Raw genomic sequence first — 24,433 nt, 5'->3', positions numbered from 1 at the left:
ATGAAATACTGTTGTATATACTATAGTTTAAAAAAACAGTTTACTTCAGTGTTTTTTGTGTGGATAATACTAGTAATTAATACTAGTATACTACAGTATACTACAAAATGCTGCAATAAGTACTACACATTATCAAGGGATACTACAGTGTGTATACAGTGTGTGTAGTGTTCTACAGTATATTCTACAGTACTGTAGTATTCTATAGTAAAGTGTTGTATTTTTCATGTGGGCAATGATGGAGAGAAATTGTGGATACTTACAGAGCTATAAAAATCATCACAGCATGAAACCCTTTTCATTTGTATCAGTGTTACAGGAATGCAGTGTCTGATTCATGAACTCTCTCTTTCGACACTCGTTCTAGGACTTATGTTAAAGGGTGGGGTGTCAACAGGGGGAGAGTTAACCTTTTGCTGCAGTGGGCTAAATCAGTCTCACACAAAGTGATTGATGGTAGTCTTAAACAAATCTACATTGAAACAAAAGTACACACATGGTTATGGGCTTAAAGATATACTGAGAGTTAAATGTATTCAATTTTGAGGTTGCATTCCAATATTACACTTTATCTACATAATAATAAATATAATAATAATAACAGAACAATGAAATATATCAAAACTGTTTGACATAGAAACACCAGATTTTTGTCAACAAAAAATGTGATCCTTAAGAGGGTTTTAATAACATTCCACCCATGAGGCGAACGAGGGCGCTTGAAGTCATTGACTGCAGGAAAGGGTTTACAAGGAGTTGTAGAGAGGACTTACAGCTGGTACATATTACCGGAATCTGACATTTCCAGACACTTTTTCCAGTAACAGGACAGGATGGAGAGTTGCGAAAGGATGGTTTGGAAGACTTGAGATACAGAACTTTGAACTTTGTGTTGAAATTGCTTAGCCTTCAGTCTTTTCGGTGTATATTCCTAGGCTGGGTTCATGGCTGTTACAGGAAGGGGGGTTCCTGGTTAAGAGGTAGGCAAGTCAAATAACCAATCGTTTTCACAGTCCGATTCCCTTGGGAGATTATTTTAGGGAGTTATATGAAGTAGTTCCCCTCAAGCTATTGAACATAAACATACTCACATGCACACACACTCTTGCAGAGCTCAGGATCTAGTGGCCGAGGAGTCAACACTGTGGTGAGTCAGAATTAGTTTGAATTGTATTGACAATCTGGGGACAGTATCTAGACCTCATAGTTTTGCAAAACTATGGATTATATATTAGGAGGAATTTAACCCTTGATGCCTACATTATAATTTACTATCAAGCAGATGCGGACTCGAGCCATATGACTTGGACTAGTGCTGAGCAATTAACCAACATTTCTGTTATTTTCGTTTTTTAATGAACGAATTGACAAAATTAGTTGAATTCCATGTTGTTGTTTTTTTCTTCTGTATGCTGGATGCACAGTTTCTGTAGAGATAAATCAGATCAAGCCCCGAACTGCGCGATGCAATAGGGAGTTTTATTTTACAACAGGCCAATATTGTACATAGTTTAGCGCAGAAAACGTGGCAATTAACAATAATGTGCATAATCCACTGCGTGCCAGTTTACTTGTCCGGTCATTGTGGAGCAGACATGGAGACGGATAGAAGAGAGAACTTGCAATCAAGAGGGATAGAAAGCAATTGCTTCGCTAGTTATCACTACCTGAAAATACATGATATAAGCGATTGATAGTTGGTATTAATCAGTCATAAAAGTATGCCTTATTTACTTTGAAGAACTACTAAAGTAGTGATTTTGTCAGACAGCACAGGCAGCAGCTCTATGAGATGATGACTTGGAAAGAAATAATGAAGTCATCAAACTAAACAAATATTTGATTACAATAAAATAATGTGAATAAATGATGATTAACGTGTGATAAGCCGTAATGGGTAGTCACTACCATCATGGGACTTTTATTAAATGTTTATTCTATTCTTACAGCATTCAACCCACATAATGCAACAAAAAAAAAAGTATTAAAAACGAAAACGGATCATTTTTTAATAATCTAAACGAAACGAAACCGACCTCAAAAAGCACTAATCGCTCAGCACTTAACTTGGACTCACAAATTTGTCGACTTGGGACTCGACTTGACAGAACATAAAATAACTTGAGACTTGACTTGGACTTGGAGCCTCAAGACTCAAGATTATCTGGCCTGGTATTGTAACGTTTTGTCACTCATTTTGTGGCACAGAGTTTCTGTGGATTACTCTACAAGCAGCCAGAGACTATAGCTGCAGCATCGCCCTTGCAACAAAAAAACTGCAACAGACTGGCTAGTGAAATGTACACAGCCCTCTTATATGACCCCCCGGGGGTTGGGGAGGGGGCTGGGTTACGCAGAATTAAAAAAAAATGTCCACGCTACATACATAAATATTAAAGGCCCAGTGCACTACTTTTGTAAAACTTTTTTTTTTTAATTGGGGGGGGGGGTTCACAGCACCCTCAGCAGCCCTACTTCCCACAGCTATGCCATGTACTGTTTATTGTAACACTTAGAAATGTCTGTTTCATGTTTGATACTATACATTTTTATTTAAAAATGTTCTCTGACTGGGCTTGATGTTTATTGTGCACATGAAGGTTCACAAGACTCATGAGCTAGAAGTTCTGTTTATTTAATTCATTGTATGGTTTCCTCATGGATTGAACACTCATCTTTATATCTGTGCCACTATAGCGTCTGTGACAGCACCATTGAAGCTCAAACCAACAGGAATCCCTACCAAGTTTACTACTTAGACTACTTTAAAATGGCGGAAGCAGGGTGGAAGCCCTCAATGGCACCGGCCATGCTAAAGCGGCTTTTTGGCCACTAGTGGCCCCTATCATACTCTATGGGTTTTCTTTGTTCATATTTCCCAGGTTATGTCAGAATTCTAATAGGAGCGCATGTGCCTCAGTCCATATATAAATAGGCTAGTATGTTGAATAAGAGAAAAGTGTTGTTCCAAGTATGAATTGTGATGAAATGTCATTAATAATAATGAAGTCTAATGTACCAATGTAACAATGGATGTGAAAATTGCCTTTTACATCGTAGAACCAGTTTAATGGTTGTAATTGCCAATTGGGTAATTGTATGGTCCTGGGAGGGGCTAAGTGCTTATATGTACCTGTTTGAGCTCCTGTTAGACACGTTCAATTTGGTTTCTCAAGGGGAGACTGTGCAGTCTTGCCATCTACCTGTGTCTGTTCAGATAGGACAGGCTAAGCTTGATACAGAGGCTATTTCTTTTGGGCCATGTATATTTGGTAAATCTACTTGTATATTTTGCATGATATGAAGCTTTCACCATTGGATCACTAAGACCTGTAAATAAATCTACACTCTGAGCACGTCAACCTGCCTCGCCTTCTGCTGATGTCACGCACTTGCGACTGCAACAAGGAACCTATTTTACAATTGCATCATCAATTACATTTTGTAGACAAAGTAATGAAAAGGGTTGTCTGGTAGCCTCAATAAATAGACAATGATTTGTAGTTGAACAAGTCATTGCATGTATAGATAATTTTTACTTGTGACTCGACTCAGCTTGCTGTTAGAATGCACGACTTGCACTTGACTCGAGACTCTACTTGGGACTCGACTTGAGACTCTGATCTTGTGACTTGAGACTTGCTTGTGACTCGAATAATAGTTACTTGGTCCCACCTCTGGTATCATGTGGGATGAAGTGCATGGATTTCATTGAGTGTGCCTGGATGTAAATCCTGCTCAACTATCTATTTCCTCCTCCACCTCCTTATCTTTCTCCATCCAGTTCTTTCAGAAGTGTCCTGACCAGAGTGTGAGCTGTTCCTGGACCATCCTTCTCCATGGACCGTACCAACAGTCTCCTGGTACTGCTGCATGTCCTGGGTTCAGTTACGGTCAGCCTGGGCTGCTTCTGTGACCACTACGCCTGGAGCTCATGGTCCATCTGCACCAGAACCTGCAACTACGGGACCCAGGAGCGCCGCAGGTAAAATACACAACTTAGTATGAGCAGAGAGATAGCACAGAACTAAATGGTAACTTTACATGAAGTAAAGTTGTGGGGCTTGCTTTATCTCTGTCCAAGTATTTTTATGGTAGTGGAAGAAGCTGAAATGTTTTACTGTACTATTTAAAGTAAAGTAGTTGCATACTGTATAGTCAAAGTAACGTTTTGTTGGTTGGTCTGATTACTTTGATATACTACTATATAAACCTTATTACTTTGGATTGTTGGGAACTTAGATCACAAAAATGCATAAACTACAGTTGATGCGTTTGAACACTGAAATAAGACATACAGATGCAGGATCTTAGTTTGCTACAGCAGGAAAATAATTGTGCAGCAACAGCAAATGTGAATTATTATGTGGTTTCTAATTAATGGGCAATTTTTGTAGGGGTTGATACATTTTTCATTGAGGCAAATAATTACATTTTAAGTGGAAATTACAAACTTTAGGGATCCTTTTTAAACCTTGAATACAATGCAAGTTTGCTTTTCTGCTGTGCAGGAAAATTCTCTGCAACAAAAGAATAATCAAATTAAGATCCTACATCTATCTGTATGACGATGTGATCTTCTGTCAGAAGATGGGAATAATAGGCAGGATTATGTGCACAACACTCTTAGCAAAGCAACTCTGAATCATTAATGCTGTGGGTTTTTACTTTTGTAAAACGTTCAGTGTAAATTAAGTTTAATTTGAGTTCAAATCAAATCAACATTTATTTGTCACATACACATGGTTGGCAGATGTTAATGCGAGTGTAGCAAAATGCTTGTGCTTCTAGTTCCGACAATGCAGTAATATCCAACGAGTAACCTAACAGCGGTTGAATGACGATGTAATGATTAGAACTTTTTAGGCTATTTGGGGAGAGAAATATGATTGTTGCATCTAGTGATTACAGCTTTTTTAAAGTATTTTTGTGGTAGTTGAAGAACTGTGTACAATGGGTTGGTATGTAGACCTACTGATAGCTAGTTGTATAGTCAAAGTATATTCTATCTAATAAATAAACTCTTTAGACTAACAGTGAAAAGTACATTTCCTGAAGAAAATGTGGTGTGCTTGCTAGCTTATGTTAAAGTATGTATGGTTTTGAAATGGTATAGTAGTGTTAGTGTCTGCAAGAGCAATGGTGGTGACTGTTTTTATTTTTGATTGAACCTTTATTTAACTAGGCAAGTCAGTTAAGAACAAACTAAGAACTAACTACTATTTTACAATGACGGCCTACCGCGGCCAACCCCTCCCCACTGCGTCACTCAGGAGCCCAATAGTTGAAAAAGTAAGTTGACTAAAATATTGATTGATTGATTGGTTGGTTGAGATGAATGGGCAGCCTGCACATGTGAAAGTTAGTTTGGTGTCTCTTGCTTGAACGGTTCAAGAGTTACAATTATTGTTGGTGGGTATTACAGTATATGCATGTGTATGCACACTGATGGGGGAGGTTTATGACCCCCATAAATACCTTTCCACTTTTCTCTCTCTCTCTACTTTATAGAGTTGACTCTTGTAAAGCCTTTGTTAACATAGAAAGAAAGAGTCTGGTGACATCAAAAGGTGGGAAACTGAACCATATTTCGGTAATCCAACCAGTTGAAAATATACGTTGGTACTTAATGAATAGGATGTCAGATCAGTTGATGTCTGAGACATGATTACTGATGATAGGACGACATAAACTGTATCTTGGAAAATCAGATTCACATGGAATTGTAGTGCAATTTAAATGTTTAAATATGAAACTATTTGTGAAAAGAAGAAATGTAATTTTAGCTTCTGAAATGAGAGAATGGTTTGACACTCTGCTCACTCAGAGGCCTCGTCCAAGAGAACAGATATGGGTTGTAAACAATGAAACACGCCCTTCTTTCACCACTATATAAACCCGTTGATGAAAATTCAACTTCCTGTTCCAAGGACGTGCGGACTTGCGGTCCCCACGTTGAAGGAACAAAGGTCACATACAGAACTAAGTCAACCTCAGCGTGAGTTCTGGTTGAACGAAAAGAACCTAACGAAATTAGCATCGAATTTCAACGTAAAGATGATGATCCACACGCCGAAAGGATGAATTTCGACTATACCAGCCAGAATATAGCATGAGCTTAAAAGTATGGCAACTTGGTATGAACTTTGAACTCTTATTCACCAAAGAAGTGATACCCTCTCCGCCCGTTAAACGTGGGCTAGGAGAGGACGGACAGAGTATCCATTCTACCACGCTCCAGTTCACCACTAGACATTCTTCAGAGGACAAGAGATCCATGCTGGACCACCCGGCCTTCCATCTACAAACAACTGATCGAAGCGCAGCTCAGAGAAAATATTTATTGCATTTTCCTTTTTCAAATGGCCGGTTATTTAGAATGCATGAGATACTGTATTTACGATAGCATAGCTGCCTACGGCCCGATAGAGACACAAAACCTTTTTGTTCCTCAGTCTTCCCGCTCTTTCACTCAAACCCAACTCCCTTTCTTAGTGTAACCAGCCTTCATATCTGTTCCGTCCGCTAGGGACGTTTTCCTTTATGACATAATTTGTAATCAACATATAATACATTCTGTGTATATGTAATTCTGTGTGATTATTTAGGTATTTAGTAAATAAATAATTAAACCAAATGTTGTATTGCTGAATCAACTTGTTAGCCAGGGTTCGTGAAGATAACCAAGAATTTACAACTTTCAGATGAGACTGAATAAAGTGACGATTAAATATTGACTGCTAATGATGTAAAAGATTACTAGGTCTTTAAGAGTTTATTCGGAAGATAACAGCTCTATAAACATTCTTTCATTGTTACTTCGACTTTCTAGTTAATTACATTTACGTGATAAGCTTAATCAGGTAATATTAATTACAGAGAAATGATTTTATAGAATAGCATGTCATATCACTTAATCCGGCATAGCCAAAGACACGACAACATTTAAGAAGTTATAAATTATAGTGCAGACAAGAGCTAGACCAGAGCTAGCTAGCTACACCCAGGACCAGAACTGAATCTGCTAGCTTGTGACATGACTTACTGCATCTGTAATGAAAGCAGTTGATGGGTTACTAAAACAGCTTTACCTCTTGATTAGAAGAAGCGATTCCTGATATTTTCTCAGATTTGAAATGCAGAGAAGTTCAGGAAGAATTCATAACTGCACATTTTTGTCTGTCTTGTTGGGGGAGTGGTCAAAACTGCAGTTGTTTGGAAAAAGTTATGAAACACATTTTTTAATGCAGTTACTAAAATAGATATGGTTAGATTGGTTAGATTGGTAGCAGATATTTTTGTTCTGACGACAGATTTTAATAGCAGAGAAGGAGACATACCCTTTAACTTTTTGTCTAACTTTTTGTGAAATTGGTCAACATTTCAGCTGTCTATAAAAAGTTACAGAAAATGTTGCTGATGCTGTTATTAAAACTGCTGTAACATTTGATCCATTCCAGATAATTATGTTCTAATTTCAGATTTGAATAGCAGTGAAGGAGACCAAGATGTCATATCCTCAAACCTTTTGTCTACGTTTTTGGCAAAGTGGTAAAAGTAGCTGATTTGTATCAAGTTACATTTTTGAATTTACAGTGAATGGAATGTTGGAAGAGATGATGTCACAATGGGACCTTTAGAATGTTGAGGGAATCCCATGAAAGTGGATGGACAAAAAGAAAGATTTTAAAAATTCTGACTTAAAAGATATCAAAATGTTGTATGTCTGCACACTGGTCCAGACCAGTCTACACATAAAGTTAAACAGCGTTTCTAGCTTAACCCTTGTGTAGTCTTAACATTCTGTATACTCCCCTTGACATAAGGGTAAAACATGACCCCCCCCTCACTAAACCCTAAAATATAGCAGCTTAATTTAATTTTAAACCCCAAATCTATTTTGCATGAAGAAACAACCTGTCATTCATCAAAACTTTGTGAATATCTGGGTTTTCCCTCTTCACAATGTAGAGACTGCATTTAATCAGTGAACATCACTTGTTTTTATTACAACACACCTGTCATGATTGTTTTCTCTACTAAAGTAGAGGTTTATTATTATTATTATAGCTAAAGGTACTGCATAGGTGTAAACCTTTTTTTTTGCCAAAGATAGCACTTGTATAGCCTAAGAAAGTAGAAGAAATGTGCAGAAAGTAGTTTTGAATGCATTTTATTGAAGGTAAACAATAACAGTCTTGAACTGTTTTGGCAACATAGTGATATATACTTATATACTGTACAATGACAAATTAATCTGCAAAGTACTAGTCTTAATTTTTTTAAACCATTGCTCCCACCCACAAGTGGTATAAACAACAACAATAAATAAGAATAAAATAAGATAATTGATACAAAACAAAACCATTAAGAACATAAATCAAGGACAGTATGCAAGTGTGTGTGCATGGACTTTGCAGATGTATTTCTCACATGTTCAGCACATAGTATTTGTTATACAGTCCTTCTTTGGGGGGAAGAATTGGCATCTCCTCCTCTTGCTTGCGCCAGCTGCAACCTCAGGTGGATCAGGACAAGATTAATCCCCCTGAACAGCTTTCACAAGCGCTGCAGAGGCTGCTGTGTGGGGGAGGCGCTCCCTTCTTTGAATGTGTGGTGTTACAAGTGCCTTTCCCAGCTGCTCCAGGAACACCACCCTCTTGTTCTCCTTATCAGGCATCCAGGTAGGGTTGATTTTGTTCCATATCACGAAGGCATTGTATGAGGACACATCAATGAGGTTATGGAAGATGACCATGGGCCAGCTGGCAGTCATCCTCCTGCAGCTGTAAGATCCAATCACCTTGTCCAGGTTGTCCACGCCTCGTTTGTTGTGGTTACAGTCCAGGTTGATGGCTGGCTTCCTGTCCTCGCGATCACTGATCTCAGCCATTTTGTGCAGTGTGCTCAGGAGGACCACATTCTTGTTCCTCTTTGGGAGATAAGACACTAGAGTGGTGGTGGAGTGAAGGCAAAATTTGAATTTTGAGACAACACAAGAGGAGTAGTGTATTAAATAACAACAATAATAATAATATTTATAAAAAAAATCAGAGTATGATGAAGATTTACAGTTTAGCATGTCCCATCTAATAACAAATTCAGAGTTAGCCTACAATTATAAGACTTTTGTATTTGATTTTAAATAGCCTAGTAATTGGGCTTTTAAAAAACATTTTCATGATTAACAGGCTGACACATTGCCTTTAGCTACAGAATATCCCACCACCATGTATTTCCAGATCCTCCCCTCCCCAGGGGCCGTCAAACGTTTTAATTAAATATGTTTTGCTGTGAAAATATGTTACTGTCGATGTTCACAAACAGATTTCATTTGGTTTCCCAAATTAAGCAGTGGGTACTTGCAGGAACAGGGTTGGAGAGACCATAGGCGGAATATCACCTCACATCTGCAAAATAACCGAAGTAGCCTACCAACATGCCGGATGGACATGAGTGAAACGAACCCTGCGGGAAAGTGGCCTCCGTTAAAAAAGGATGACGTATTTTTTCTCTTGCTAATGGGCCATTCTAAACCTAAACAAATTGTACATATTAGTAAAGACAAGATTCAATTTAAATTGAGAATAGTCTGATGGGTGACAATATGATCACTTGAGGAGAGAACAACGTGTGCAGCAAGGAACAAAGCACAGGCTGTTTTTTTCCGACTTTCTCAAATCATCGATAGCCTAGTCATAATGCAGCCCATATATCTTAATTTATAAGGCATTCTATGGTTTGCAACATTCACAACTTAAGTTGCCAAATAACTCTAAATCTAGCATATAGATAGAACCTGTTTCAAATTATCACTTTCACGCTCAGGGAATGGAAAAAAAATATGATTTCTATTTTTTTCAGCTAAATTCATTTAAATTATTGATACTATAAAATCATATAATGTAAAATAATGTCAAAGGCACTTATAAGCATTTATTGTCTGCTAAACAAGCCTATAGCATGGTGCATAGCCAGATAACATTCAGTGCATTCGGAAAGTATTCAGACCCCTTGACTGTGTCCACATTTGTTACATTACAGCCCTATTTTAAAATGTATTAAATAAAAAAATCCTCATCAATCTACGCACAATATCCTATAGTGGCAAAAACAGGTTTTTAGACATTTTTGCAAATGTGTTAAAAATAAATAAAAAAACTAAGAAAACTGAAGTATTCAGAACATTTCATATGAGACTCGAAATTGAGCTCAGCTGCATCCTGTTTCCATTGATCAACCTTGAGATGTTTCTACAACTTGATTGGAATCTACCTGTGGTGAATGTAATTGTTTTGACATGATTTGGAAAGGCACACACCTGTCTATATATACAGTTGAAATCGGAAGTTTACATACACTTAGGTTGGAGTCATTAAAACTCGTTTTTCAACCACTCCACAAATTTCTTTGTGAACAAGCTTTAGTTTTGGCAAGTCAGTTAGGACATCTACTTTGTGCATGACACAAGTCATTTTTCCAACAATTGTTTACAGACAGATTATTTCACTTATAATTCACTGTATCACATTTCCAGTGGGTCAGAAGTTTACATACACTAAGTTGACTGTGTCTTTAAACAGCTTGGAAAATTCCAGAAAATTATGTCATGGCTTTAGAAGCTTCTGATAGGCTAATTGACATAATTTTAGTTAATTTGAGGTGTACCTGTGGATGTATTTCAAGGCCTACCTTCAAACTCAGTGCCTCTTTGCATGACATCATGGGAAAATCAAAAGAAATCAGCCAAGACCTCAGCCAAAAATTGTAGACCTCCACGTCTGGTTCATCCTTGGGAGCAATTTCCAAATGCTTGAAGGTACCACGTTTATCTGTACAAACAATAGTATGCAAGTATAAACACCATGGGACCACGCAGCCATCATACCGCTCAGGAAGGAGACACATTCTGTGTCCTAGAGAAAAACATACTTTGGTGCAAAAAGTGCAAATCAATCTCAGAACAACAGCAACGGACCTTGTGAAGATGCAGGAGGAAACAGGTACAAAAGTATCTGTATCCACAGTAAAACAAGTCCTATATCGACATAACCTGAGAGGCCACTCAGCAAGGCAGAAGCCACTGCTCCAAAACGGCCATAAAAAAGCCAGACTACAGTTTGCAACTGCACATGGGGACAAAGATCGTACTTTTTGTAGAAATGTCTTATTGTCTGATGAAACAAAAGTATAACTGTTTGGCCATAATGACCATCGTTATGTTTGGAGGAAAAAGGGGGAGGCTTGCAAGCCGAAAAACACCATCCCAACCGTGAAGCACGGGGGTGGCAGCATCATGTTGTGGGGGTGCTTTGCTGCAGGAGGGACTGGTGCACTTCTCAAAATAGATGGCTTCATGAGGAAAGAAAATGATGTGGATTTATTGAAGCAAAATCTCAAGACATCAGTCAGGAAGTTAAGGCTTGGTCACAAATGGACAATGACCAATGTTGTGGCAAAATAGCTTAAGGACAACAAAGGTATTGGAGTGGCCATCACAAAGCCCTGACCTCAATTCCATGGAAAATTTGTGGGCAGAACTAAAAAGCGTGTGCGAGCAAGGATGCCCACAAACCTGACTCAGTTACACCAGCTCTGTCAGGATTAATGGGCCAAAATTCACCAAATTTATTGTGGGAAGCTTGTGGAAGGCTACCCAAAACGTTTGACCAAAGTTTTTTTTTAAAGTATAGGCAATGCTACCAAATACTAATTGAGTGTGTGTAAACTTCTGACCTATTGGGAATGTGATGAAAGAAATACAAACTGGAAAAAATCATTCTCTCTACTATTATTCTGACATTTCACATTCTTAAAATAAAGTGGTGATCCTAACTGACCTAAGACAGGGAATTGTTAGTAAGATTGAATGTCAGGAATTGTGAAAAACTGAGTTTAAATGTATTTGGCTAAGGTGTATGTAAACTTCCGACTTCAACTGTACGTGTTCGTGAGAGACTCAAGTTCCCACCGAGGGGTTAAGTTAGTGTGTAGCCCAAACGGTCCAGAAGTTGGTAGATCAGATGTACCGACTTCAGACGAGTCCTGCAGATCCGGACGGGCGACATCAGGGGATGTAGTGGATTGAGATGCAGCCCATGCAAAGAACCAGATATCTCTAGCTTTATTTTGGTATTATGTTAACTCGATTTCCGCGGGGCCGCAGACATTGACTATTGTCATTGTTTTACTATAATAGGTCAGAAGTATGTCAAATATTTAAAGTGGGATTTTTGCTTCACAAGCCCCATAAATGACATAAAGGAAGGATATTTTGCTGTAAGTGATTTATGATTAATGTGTATAATTTTGAGGTCAGTTGGCCAAAAGCTACTTTTGCGTTTCAGCGTTTCCATGACCATCTCAGTTTTAATCAAACCTCTTTTGAAATACAATAGAATACAACTTTCTGTGTTTTCACAATTCCCTCCTCTGCAGGAGTATCCGATATGATGACTATTACCGGAAGAATAGCTGTGAGCAGCTGTGTCAAAAGCATGAGAGTCGGGCATGTAACGTTCAGGCCTGCTTCATCCACTGTCAACTCACTGATTGGTCCAACTGGTCCGGGTGCTCCCCGTGTGCCAAAAAACAGGCAAGTGAAAGAATATACACACACAGAGACACACAGACAGAAATACACACACACACTTCCACCGTCTGTCTCTGACCGGTTTTCTGATGTTGCAGTTAAGGACTCGATCACTGCTAAGGCCTTCCCAGTTTGGAGGCGTGGAGTGCGATGCTGTTCTGACAGAAGACAGAGCGTGTTACCCATCAACAGAGTGCAAGATGGAAACACTCAACTGCAAAGAGTTTCAGTGTGGCAATGGTGAACAGTCACATATTAACCTACTACATATACGGTATAGACAAAATACTGCATGTGCACATTTAAACAAAACTCTGCTCATGTACATTTCCCCTTGTCGCAGGTCGCTGTATCAGCTCCAAACTAACATGCAATAAACAGAACGACTGTGGGGACAACTCGGATGAGAAGAACTGTGATGAATTCAAAATAGTGTGTCCTGTTGAGAAGAGAGTGGTCCCTGGAGCTGACCTCATAGGAAACGGGTAGGTTAAAGGTCAAAGGCCAGCATAAGACATTGCCTGGAGCAGTGGTCAATGTCATAGTAGATGTTTAGCAGTAGTCAGTGAATACAGAGCAGGACTGCTTCATGTAATTCTTGATACTTTAAGAAAAGTAACGTAACTTCAGGGTTAATGCTGCTGGCTTCTGTTACTTTCCTATTTTAGGTTTGATGCCATGGCAGAGACTAAGAGGGGGGCGGTACTGGATAACATGTTCATGGGGGACACCTGCAACCTTAACAAGAGCAGAGGCAGCAGCTACAGGCTGTACTACCGCGTCCCAGCCAATGTAGAAAGCTTTGAGATCAAGGTACAGTACTAATGCATAGAGATCTCATTTTATTCTATTCCCCATGTTTGACTAGTCTGGGGTCAGATCTAGTTGTGGTTCTGATTCCACAGGTCGAGATCCCAGATGACTTTAAACAGGAACCCCAGCCAGTCTACAGTGAGACCGTCAACCTGGCCTCCCCACCAGTCTCTACCAGAAGTGATTCCTCCAGTGGTGACTCTCGTCTCATCTGGGTCCCGATCTTCTTCTTTGGTTCCAGACGCCACCACCAATCCAACACAGGCACATTCAAGCAGGCTATTTCAGCTTCAAAGAAGACGGCAAGCTGCATCTACAGTATATGCACTCTCACATATTCACAATCACACATACAAACATAAACACCCTGATCACAGTATTGCAACGTAGTGGTAGACCTTGAAGTAGAGGTTTCCCTCAATCACAGATCTAAGATCACATTACCATACCCTCTATCCAAGCAGTAGGACTGGCATTTACTGTGAGGCAGGCATACAATCACTGCGTTTCAAAGCTGGGAAGGTAACACTGACGTTATGATTACGTAATCTCACCCTATTCTGCAGGACTCCCAGTTCTTCCGAGTGCACCAGGTGTTACCTGTATCCAGATTCAGGGTGAAGGATTCAGACCTGTACCTGACAGAGCCCTTCTTACAGTTTCTGACCAGCCTGCCCCTGGAGTACAACTACGCCCTCTACAGGGAGATCTTCAAGCACTTTGGGACCCACTACTTCGCCTCCGGAACCTTAGGGGGACACTATGATCTGCTTTACCAATACAGCAGACTGGAGCTTAAGAACAGTGGTACGAGAGCACAGCCTTGTAGTCAAAAGGAGGCACAATACCCACTGCTAGTGCATTGTTCTCTCTGATTTCATAAATTGTTCATTTTTTTGTGTTTCATTGTCACAGGTTTAACAGAAGAGCATACCAAAGGATGCCTAAAGTCTGAGTCGAGCATGTCTATAATAATATACTCGCAAAGTTCAAATGTTGTAAGATGCTCCGACAATACAATGACTCAAAAACATGAAGGTTGGTTTTTCTAATTACCGTTACAGACAAATTGAACATTCAAGATAGACCACCTAGCTCTAGTCGTCTTGACTTTTCACTTGTTCTGTTTCATTAAGTATCTCTCTCAATAGTTTTGTTGAGAACTGGCTCTTCACCCTTTGCTGTTACTTCTGTGTTGGTCAGGCTCTTTCGTGCAGTCGTCAGAGAAGTCTTTCTCCATGGTGCGTGGAGGCAGGGACGGGGAGGCTGCAGCCCTGGCCTGGGAGCAGAAAGGGGCTGCCCCTGACAGCACCACTTATAAGAACTGGGCCAAATCACTCATAGACAACCCTGCTGTCGTGGAATATGAGGTCAGAACTCCCTCCGTGGAATATAATGAAATAGGATGGAAACAATGAATCCAGTTCATTCATTGATTGTGTATGATTGGCTGTGATATAGTGAATCCATACCGTCTTTTTGAGATACTTTCGGTTTATAACAGCTCTTTCCTAAGACATAAAACATGTCACTTCCTGTGAGAAATTGGTCTCCTTCCTATCTGTCTCCAGCTGTTGCCCATCATCAATCTGGTCAAGGGGATCCCATGTGCTGCCACCAAAAGAAGGCACCTGACCAGAGCTCTGGTGGAGTACCTGGAGGACTTTGACTCCTGCAAGTGTGCCCCCTGCCCTAACAATGCCCGTGCCGTCCTTTCTGGCACAGACTGTCAGTGCATCTGCCAGACGGGCACCTATGGGCCCAACTGTGAGCAACGGGCACAAGACTACACCTCAGGTACACAGCAGAACCCACTCACTCACTGATATACACATTTTTATACAGGATGAGGATTATGTATAGTCCCTGTTGTGTATTGCACAGTCATTTGACAGTGCTCAGTATGGTTGACTGACACCAGACACTGCTGAATGTGGTTTGACTCCTGGTGATTAGTACACACCAAACAGTGCTGAATGTGGTTTGGCTTCTGGTCTGTAAACACCAGGCAAGTCTGAGTGTGGTTTGCTGTGTGGTTTCCTCAGAGGCAGTAGATGGTTACTGGAGCTGCTGGGGGACATGGAGTGCCTGTGATGCATCCATGAAGAGACATCGTACCAGAGAGTGCAACAACCCCGCTCCCCTGAGGGGGGGGAAACTCTGCCAGGGACCGGCCAGACAGGAGGAGGGATGCTTCATCTCCATTTTCCAAGAGTAAGAGAGACTGACATGTTTAAGCCTTGAGACAATTGAGATATGGATTGTGTATTTGTGCTTTCAGAGGGAGAATGGGCAAGACAAAAGATTTAAGTTCCTTTGAACGGGGTATGGACGCGAGCTGCCCTGTGACGCGAACTTACCAGAAGAGCTAAGTGCCTTTTATGCTCACTTAGAAGCAAGCAACACTGAAGCATGCACGAGAGCTGGATGACTGTGTGATAACGCTCTTGGTAGCCAATATGAACGCTCTTGGTAGCCGATGTGAACAAAACCTTTAAACAAGTCAACATTCACAAAGGCTATGGGCCAGACGGATTACCAGGACATGTACTCAAAGCATGCCCGGACCAACTGTCAGGTTTCTTCACTGACATTTTCAATCTCTCCCTGACCGAGTCTGTAATGCCTACATGTTTCAAGCAGACCACCATAGTCCCTGTGCCAAAGGAAGCGAAGGTAACCTGCCTAAATGAATACCGCCCCGTGGCACTCACGTCGTTAGCCATGAAGTGCTTTGAAAGGCTGGTCATGACTCACATCAACAGCATCCTCCCGGACACCCTAGACCATGGGTGTCAAACTCCGGGGTAATTACATTTGGCCCGCGAGACAATACCAAATTACTACTAGAGCTGGCCCGCCGGTATTATACAGCGCATTCACCACTAATACTACGAATCCCATAATGCTCTGCTGTTTTCGCGCGCCAATCAGGACAGGACCCAGAAACGCTCTCTCCTCTGTGACAGTAGTCATAGCAACATAGACGCTACAACTGTCAGCGAGCTAACCCTTCCCAAAAATGGCGAAAAGAAAGGCAGAAAACAGGAGCTTTCTGGACAAGTGGGAGGCAGAATATCTGTTTACATATGTAAAAGACAAACCTGTTTGTCTTGTTTGTGGAGTCAACGTGGCTGTAAGTAAGGAGTACAACATTAGACGACACTATGAAACGAAACACCATGACAAATACAAGGACCTGGACATGACTCAAAGGAGCCAGAAAGTAGAGGAGATGAAAAGAAGTTTGGTTTCACAACAGAATATGTTTAAAAAAGCCACATCACAAAGCGAGGCTGCTGTAAAGGCTAGTTATATAGTGGCAGCAGAGATCGCAAAATCAGCCCGGCCCTTTAATGAGGGAGAGTTCATGAAAAAGTTCATGATGAAGGTTTGTGACCTCGTATGCCCAGAGAAAAACAAGCATTTTCAAACGTGAGCCTGAGCAGGAACACAGTAGCTGATCGCACATGTGATCTTGCCACCAATCTGTATGACCAGCTGATGGAAAAGGGAAAAGATTTTGTTGCGTTCTCCCTCGCTGTGGATGAGAGCTGCGACGCATCTGATACTGCTCAGCTGTCAGTCTTCATCCGTGGAGTGGACTCAAATCTGTGTGTTACGGAGGAGCTATTAGGATTCAAATCAATGCATGGCACAACCACAGGAAAGGAAATCTTTGAGGAGGTTTCCAAATGTGTAACTGAAATAAAGCTGCCGTGGGATAAACTCGTTGGATTAACGACAGATGGTGCGCCAGCGATGTGCGGTAAAAAGAGTGGACTGGTGGGCATTGTTCGGGAGAAGATGCGGGAAGAGAACTGTGCAGGTGAGCTAACTGTTTACCACTGCATCATACATCAGGAAGCACTGTGTGCCAAAGCCCTAAAGATGGAACATGTTATGACCACAGTAACACAGGTAGTTAACTTTATAAGAGCCAAAGGTCTAAATCACCGCCAGTTTAAATCTTTTCTGGAGGAGTGTGGTTCGGAATATGCAGACGTGCCATATCACACAGAGGTAAGATGGCTAAGCAGAGGAAAAGTACTGAACAGATGTTTCGAGCTGCGTGAGGAAATATGTCAATTCCTGGAAACCAAAGGGAAGGATACAGCAGAGCTCCGGGAGCAAAAGTTCCTGTGTGAGCTGGCCTTTCTCTGTGACATCTCGAGCCATCTCGATGCGCTGAACCTGCAGCTTCAGGGGCGGGGGCGCATCATCACAGACATGTACGCTGCAGTGAGGGCCTTCAAAACTAAACTGTGCCTGTGGGAGAATCAGATGCTGCAAGGAAACCCTTGCCATTTTCCCTGCTGCCAATCCATAAAAGCGCAGATCTCTACCAGCCGTGTTCCCATGCGCACAGTTTGCTGAAAAACTCAGTGTTCTCGCCGCTGAGTTTAGCCGGCGATTTGCCGACTTCGATGCCCAGAAATGCAAGTTTGAACTGCTTAGTAATCCCTTCGCAGTTGATGTGGAAAATGCACCAACCAACATCCAAATGGAGCTGATTGAACTCCAGTGCAACGACACGCTGAAGTCAAAGTATGATGCTGTGGGCGCCGCACAGTTTCCACGGTTCATCCCTGACACAATGCCTCAGCTCCGCACCCAAGCTGCTCAGATGCTCTCCATGTTCGGCAGCACTTATCTATGCGAGCAACTTTTCTCCTCGATGAAGATGACCAAAACAACTCACAGGAGACGTCTGACTGATGAACATCTTCGCTCGATACTGAGGATTTCTTCAGCTCAGAGCTTGAGCCCAGACATTGATGAACTAGCATCCAAGAAGAGATGCCAGGTATCTGGCTTGGGCACATCAGATTAGACCAGTGTGCAATAATTAACGTTTTCTTTATGCACTTTTTCTTGCTACAAGGCATGGGCTTGAATGGTTGATTGATTTATTATCATTTTATTTGTAAAATTATTAGCCAGTGGAAAAAGTTGATTTTGGTATTTAAATCAGAAGGCTGCAAATAGAAAAGAGGCATACAATTTTTATTTAAATTTTATTTATTTAATAAATGAATGCCATTGATGTGTTTTTTCATTTGAAATTCGATTTTGCATGTCTCCACTATTAAATTATATATTGTATGGTAATAAGCGATGCTTGTTCCATATTCAATGTTAAAGCAAAACTTGTTTGGGTCCATATTAAAAGGTTAATTTGTTCAATGTTGGCCCGTGACTTTGTTCAGGTTTTACATTTTGACCCGCTGGGTATTTGAGTTTGACACCCCTGCCCTAGAGTCTAGGGCCTAGACCCTAGACCCACTCCAATTTGCATACCACCCCAACAGATCCGCAGATGATGCAATCTCAATCGCACTCCACACTGCCCTTTCTCACCTGGACAAAAGGAACACCTATGTGAGAATGCTGTTCATTGACTACAGCTCAGCTTTCAACACCATAGTGCCCACGAAGCTCATCAATAAGCTAAGGACCCTGGGACTAAACACCTCCCTCTGTAACTGGATTCTGTTCTTCCTGATGAGCTGCCCCCAGGTGGTAAGAGTATGCAACAAAACACATCTGCCACGCTGATCCTTAACACTGGGGCTTCTCAGGGGTGTGTACTTAGTCCCCTCCTGTATTCCCTGTTCACCCACAACTGCGTGGGCCAAACACGACACCATCATTAAGTTTTCTGACGACACAACAGTGGTAGGCCTGATCACCGACAACAATGAGACGGCCTATAGGGAGAAGGTCAGAGAACTGGCAGTGTTGTGCCAGGACAACAACCTCTCCCTCAATGTGAGCAAGACAAAGGAGCTGATTGTGGACTACAGAAAAAGGCGGGCTGAACAGGCCTCCATTAACATCGAAGGGGCTAGAGTGGAGCGGGTCAAGAGTTTCAAGTTCCTTGGTGTCCACATCACCAATGAACTATCATGGTCCAGACATACCAAGACAGTCGTAAAGAGGGCACAACAAAACCTTTTCCCCATCAGGAGACTGAAAAGATTTGGCATGTGTGCCCAGATCCTCAAAAGGTTATTCAGCTGCACCATCGAGAGTAAACACCAGGCAGGTCTGAGTGTGGTTGCATCACTGACTGGTTGCATCACCGCCTGGTATGAGAACTGCTCGGCATCTGACCGTTAGGAGCTACAGAGGGTAGTGCGAACGGCCCAATACATCACTGGGGCCAAGCTTCCTGCCATCCAGGACCTATATAATAGGCAGTGTCAGAGGAAAGCCCATAAAATTGTCAGAGACTCCAGTCACCCAAGTTATAGACCTGTTTTCTCTGCTACCGCACGGCAAGCGGTACCGGAGCGCAAAGTCTAGGACCAAAAGGCTCCTCAACAGCTTTTACCCCCAAGTCATAAGACTGCTGAACAATTCATAGAATCGCCACCAGACAATTTACATTGACCTCCCCCACCCCCCCTCCCTTTTGTACACTCACTGTTTGTTTGTTACCTATGCATAGTCACTTCGCCCCCACCTACATGTACAGATAACCTCAACTAGCCTCTACCCCTGCACACTGACTCTGTACCAGTACCCACTGTATATTGGGTTATTGTTATTCTTATTGTGTTACTTTTATTATTACTTTTTATTTTAGTCTACTTGGTCAATATTTTATTCTTGAACTGCACTGTTAGTTAAGGGTTTGTAAGTAAGCATTTCACGGTAAACTCGCTCAACAGTTTCCTGTGTGTTTCAAAATTATTCACCATCCAAAGGACATCCAGCCAACTTGACACCTGTGAGAAGCATTGGAGTCATTGGAGAAGCATTGGAGTCAACATGGACCAGCATCCCCGTGGAATGCTTTCGACAGCTTGTAGAATCCATGCCCCGGCGAATTGAGGCCGTTTTGAGGGAAAAAAGGCAGGGTGCAACTCAATATTAGAAAGGTGTTCCTAATGTTTGGTATACCCAGTGTATATTGAAAGCAGGTGTGGTTCCAGTGTTCATTAATACACTTTATGTTAGTGTTTCCTTTATTTTGGCAGTTACCTGTACATACCACTCCAGTAAAATAGAATCGATCAGGAAGAGTGTTGGTCTTCTAGATAAAAACGTACTGTTGATTTATATACCTGAGTGCATTTCTGATTTTCTGTTGGTCTGTCTTTTCTCCGCAGGCAAAATGTATGTGTTAATGATGAGGACTTTGCCACAGAGGGGCGGGCGGAGGGCTTGCCTCCCGGCGTGGAGGGCTGTCCAAGACCCAAGCGTCCTGCCAACAGTCACCTCAGGGTAGACACAAGCTAACAACACTAGCTGCTAACAAAGCTAACAGAGACAGAGCTCACTAAAGATCTCTGAAAGAGTGATATTTCCAAAGACTCTGGGCCAGCTCTCAGTGATGTCACAGTCTTAGTGACCTTTACCTGTTTATACCCTTATTAACATCTTCTTTTTCTTCATTTCGTCTCTCTCTCTCTCTCTCTCTCTCTCTCTCTCTCTCTCAGGGGCTTTATTGGCATGGTAAAGAATTACATTGCCAAAGAAAGTGAAATAAACAATCATAAATAAACAATAAGCATTACACACACAAACATTTTCAAAGAAACGTTTGACATGTTATATTGTTAACTACAGTGTTGTAACAATGTGCAAATAGCTTTTCTTCGTTTTGGGTCAGTCACCGTGGTCAGATATTCTGCCACTGTGTACTCTTAATTCTTTCCCTCATGATTTGGTTGGGTCTAATTATCCTGGGGCTCTGTGGTATCTGTTTGGATTTTTTAACAGAGCCCCAGAACCAGCTGGCTGAGGGGCCTCTTCTCTAGGTTCATCTCTCTGCAGGTTAGGGCTTTATGATGGAAGGTTTGGTCTCTCTCTGTCTTCTCAATGTCAGAAAGATAAGCGTTACTATGAGTTTGGCGACATGGAGGAGTTCCTGTGCTTCACAGGGTTTGAAATGGAAGGTTACCAGTTCATCAACTGTCGCCCTGATGGGACCTGGACCCCTCCCACAGGGATGTGCATCAGTAAGTCTGTCCTCTTATGAACAATCCCAGCATAGTATGCAGACAGAAGGCATAACACTCTGTCCATACCAAACCTCTTTTGTATGGAAAGACTTTGGAATCCATGTTTTGCCAATAGTATAATATATATATATATATATTTTTTCATGTCAAACCAGTCTTGTTGAGTATTTGTCCTCCATCTTAGGGAAGGTGTGCTCCCCGCCTGCCGTGCCTGAGGGTATGACTCTGTACCCCTCCAAGAAGGAGTACAAGGTGGACCACTCCGTGGGACTTGAATGCACGGAGAGAGGCATGGTTCCGTCAGAACAGGGCTTCTACACCTGTGCCAAGAGTCTAACCTGGGAGCCTCCACTTCCTAAAGACCTGCACTGCAAAATAGGTAGTCTGTCTCAAATGGACTTTGAAGAAACATTAGAGGGATGTTGTTGGAAAGTTGGCATCCTTTTAAAGACCTCATAGAGTTTTTCGACAATCAAGTGGAGATCACATGATTGACATATAATTCAATTACGTAATTGGATGTTTGTCCTGTCAATGTGTCTGTCCAGATAAGCCATTTGTTCCTGACAATCAATGTGGGAGAGGAGAGAGGCACGTTGGTTCCAAATGTATCTGCGTGGCACGTGAGACATGCCTGTGAGCACTTTTACCTATCAATCATAATTAAATCATGAACAATTGAATATTAATGGATTTTTAATTGCCTTTTAACATTAGCTAAACACATGCATCTGAAGGCCACCATACTAATTTGGTTCCCGAATCAGTCTGTTTATCTAGATTTGTCCTCTTCTTGGACTGACTAATGATTTCCGTGTCTGTGTGTGCTCCACCTGTGTGTGTGTATTGCAGCTCATACAAAACTGAGTTCTGCATCTTCAATGCTGAAGTTGGCAGTGGTGTGATGATGTCTTACTGTGGTTTCCACTCGGGCCGTTGCCATGGTGACCAGCTCTTCTTCATGAATGTGGGCCCGTGTGACGAGGATGTGGTCAGCCTGGACTGGGCCAAGTTCAGGGTCAGCATGGCTGCCAAGAGCTCAGTCCAGGAGCCCTGCGACTCTGACACCTGTTATGAGTGGGAGAGCTGCACTGGTATGACTGACACACCACAGATTCCCTCTCAGATTTAGATAGCACTTGACCACTTCATCTGAAATAACCTAATCTGCAAAGAGTTAACTAGTTTACATGCAATAAAATGTATTATGTTTCAAGGATGAATGTGTCGATAGGGTTTCAACATAGCAAAATAATTTCATATACCTGTGCTCTTTCCCTTTTGTCTTTGTGCAATCAGAGTCCAAACAGTGTCTGTGTAAAGTTCCCCGGGACTGTCCAAAGGAGGGAGAACACATGTTCTGTGTGAAGCTGCTGAAGACCCAGAGCAAGAGGAGTGTGAATCTGTGTTTCATGGCTGCCATCAAGTGTAGAAAGATGGAGTTTGAGATTCTCAACGAAGGCCTGTGTGAAGAGTCCACATAACCAGGTCCTAGTGTAGCTTTCCTCTTCTTGTATTCTACCACTCTCTCCCTCTGCATTATATCATACAGCACAACTGTAAAGATGGATGTTCTGAAGGAGCTGATTTTTGTCCCGTTTGAATTGCAGCTTTGTTCAACTTAATTTGTTTTACAATCTAGCTTGAAGTTCATTTCTTTGCATGTTATTTTGTACTGGTATGTCTTTTTTATAGCATTTTATGACTATTTGCTTGTGTTGTTATGATATCAAATATATTTTGGCAAAATGTGGTGTTTAAATTAAATTAACAAAAACAAATATGTTTGTATCCAATATTTTATTTACAACAACTTGCAACTACATGTAACTGCCAAAAATAAAGGAAACACCAACATAGTGTCTTAATAGTGTCACGTGTGTTCCCTCTCAGGCCTCTAGGTCACCAGGCTGCTCTTTTGGGCGCACACCTGTTAAGCGCATAATACACTAACCTGGACTCCATCACCTCCTTGATTACCTGCCCTTTATATGTCACTCCCGTTGGTTTCTTCCCCAGTCGGCATTGTTCCGGTTTCATGTCGGTGCGCTGTTTGTGGTTCTTGTTTTGTTCATTTATTTATTAACTGTATTCACTCCCTGAACTTGCTTCCCGACTCTCAGCATACATCGTTACCAATAGAGTGTCGGGTCACCAGAACAGCTTCAATGCGCATTAACATAGGTTCTGGAACTCTATTGGAGGGACACCATTCTTCAATGAGAAATTCCATTATTTTGTGTTTTGTAGATGGTGGTGGAAAGCCCTGCCTCAGGGACTGCGCCAGAATCTCCGTAAAATGGGCATGATACACGAGCACAGGATGCCGTGTGGTGAAACATTGCTTGCCTTCCATTGGAATGAATGGGAAGCAATGAGAAGAGGGGACCTGTGGGCGGTGCGGTGAAAAATATTTACATTTACATTTACATTTAAGTCATTTAGCAGACGCTCTTATCCAGAGCGACTTACAAATTGGTGCATTCACCTAATGACATCCAGTGGAACAGCCACTTTACAATAGTATACACTTTTACCAACTTTATGCAAATCTCAAGCGGCGACCGCTGGGCGATGACCAATCATATCGAGTGGTTCCCGTGACAAATTTGACCCCATGTGACCCAAGGCTGGAGACTTTTTTTCAACAAAGATGGCTGACAAAAATACTAGGATGGAAGCAAATGTAAGTGATTATAATGTCATAACGAATTATATGAGAAATGTACGGTTGACAGGTATGTGTTAATGTAGAGACAAACGATTATGCATTTTTTTTATCATGAAGTTAAATTGACGAAAATCATGATTTAGCAAGCTAGCTGACTTGCTAACAAGCTAGCTGGCTAGCTTTATGGGTGTTGTTTTAGGGAATCCTGAAACAACCAGCAAACCAGGCTTTCATCTTGTGAGATTGGAGGTATAGAATCTAGCTAGCTAAAGCATTTACTGCAAATTGAATGTACAATTTTGTAAGCTTGCCTTGCTGATATTTGCCATGCAATGCAGATAGATGAAATAATGTAGCTTGCTATGTTCTTGCTTTTTGAGCAGT

General features: G+C 41.5%; 1 protein-coding gene across 1 annotated transcript; it reads left to right on the top strand.

The window, feature by feature from the left end:
* The first annotated feature begins 990 nt into the window (after positions 1 to 990).
* Positions 991 to 23,240, top strand: c6 (complement component 6). Its single transcript, XM_035772414.2, has 18 exons — positions 991 to 1,147; positions 3,785 to 3,985; positions 12,439 to 12,595; positions 12,691 to 12,832; positions 12,936 to 13,077; positions 13,261 to 13,405; positions 13,498 to 13,707; positions 13,972 to 14,212; positions 14,321 to 14,443; positions 14,609 to 14,775; positions 14,977 to 15,202; positions 15,451 to 15,619; positions 20,524 to 20,638; positions 21,243 to 21,375; positions 21,563 to 21,757; positions 21,927 to 22,014; positions 22,231 to 22,472; positions 22,678 to 23,240. Exons 2-18 carry the CDS (start codon positions 3,840 to 3,842, stop codon positions 22,860 to 22,862), a joined length of 2,826 nt encoding a protein of 941 aa, XP_035628307.1. The 5' UTR covers positions 991 to 1,147; positions 3,785 to 3,839; the 3' UTR covers positions 22,863 to 23,240.
* The last annotated feature ends 1,193 nt before the right edge of the window (positions 23,241 to 24,433 follow it).

Source organism: Oncorhynchus keta, chromosome 6, assembly GCF_023373465.1.
Source record: "Oncorhynchus keta strain PuntledgeMale-10-30-2019 chromosome 6, Oket_V2, whole genome shotgun sequence".
Classification (NCBI taxonomy): domain Eukaryota; kingdom Metazoa; phylum Chordata; class Actinopteri; order Salmoniformes; family Salmonidae; genus Oncorhynchus; species Oncorhynchus keta.
The sequence above is the reverse complement of the archived record's forward strand: the minus strand, read 5'-3'. Positions and strand labels throughout refer to the sequence as shown.

What these genes read in the sequence shown, in the direction of transcription:
- c6 (XM_035772414.2), top strand. Translation starts at nt 3,840, where the DNA reads ATGGACCGTACCAACAGTCTCCTGGTACTGCTGCATGTCCTGGGTTCA. An exon ending in CCCCGTGTGCCAAAAAACAG is followed by an intron (nt 12,596 to 12,690) that starts GCAAGTGAAAGA and finishes CTGATGTTGCAG; the next exon opens with TTAAGGACTCGATCACTGCT. An exon ending in TAGAAAGCTTTGAGATCAAG is followed by an intron (nt 13,406 to 13,497) that starts GTACAGTACTAA and finishes CTGATTCCACAG; the next exon opens with GTCGAGATCCCAGATGACTT.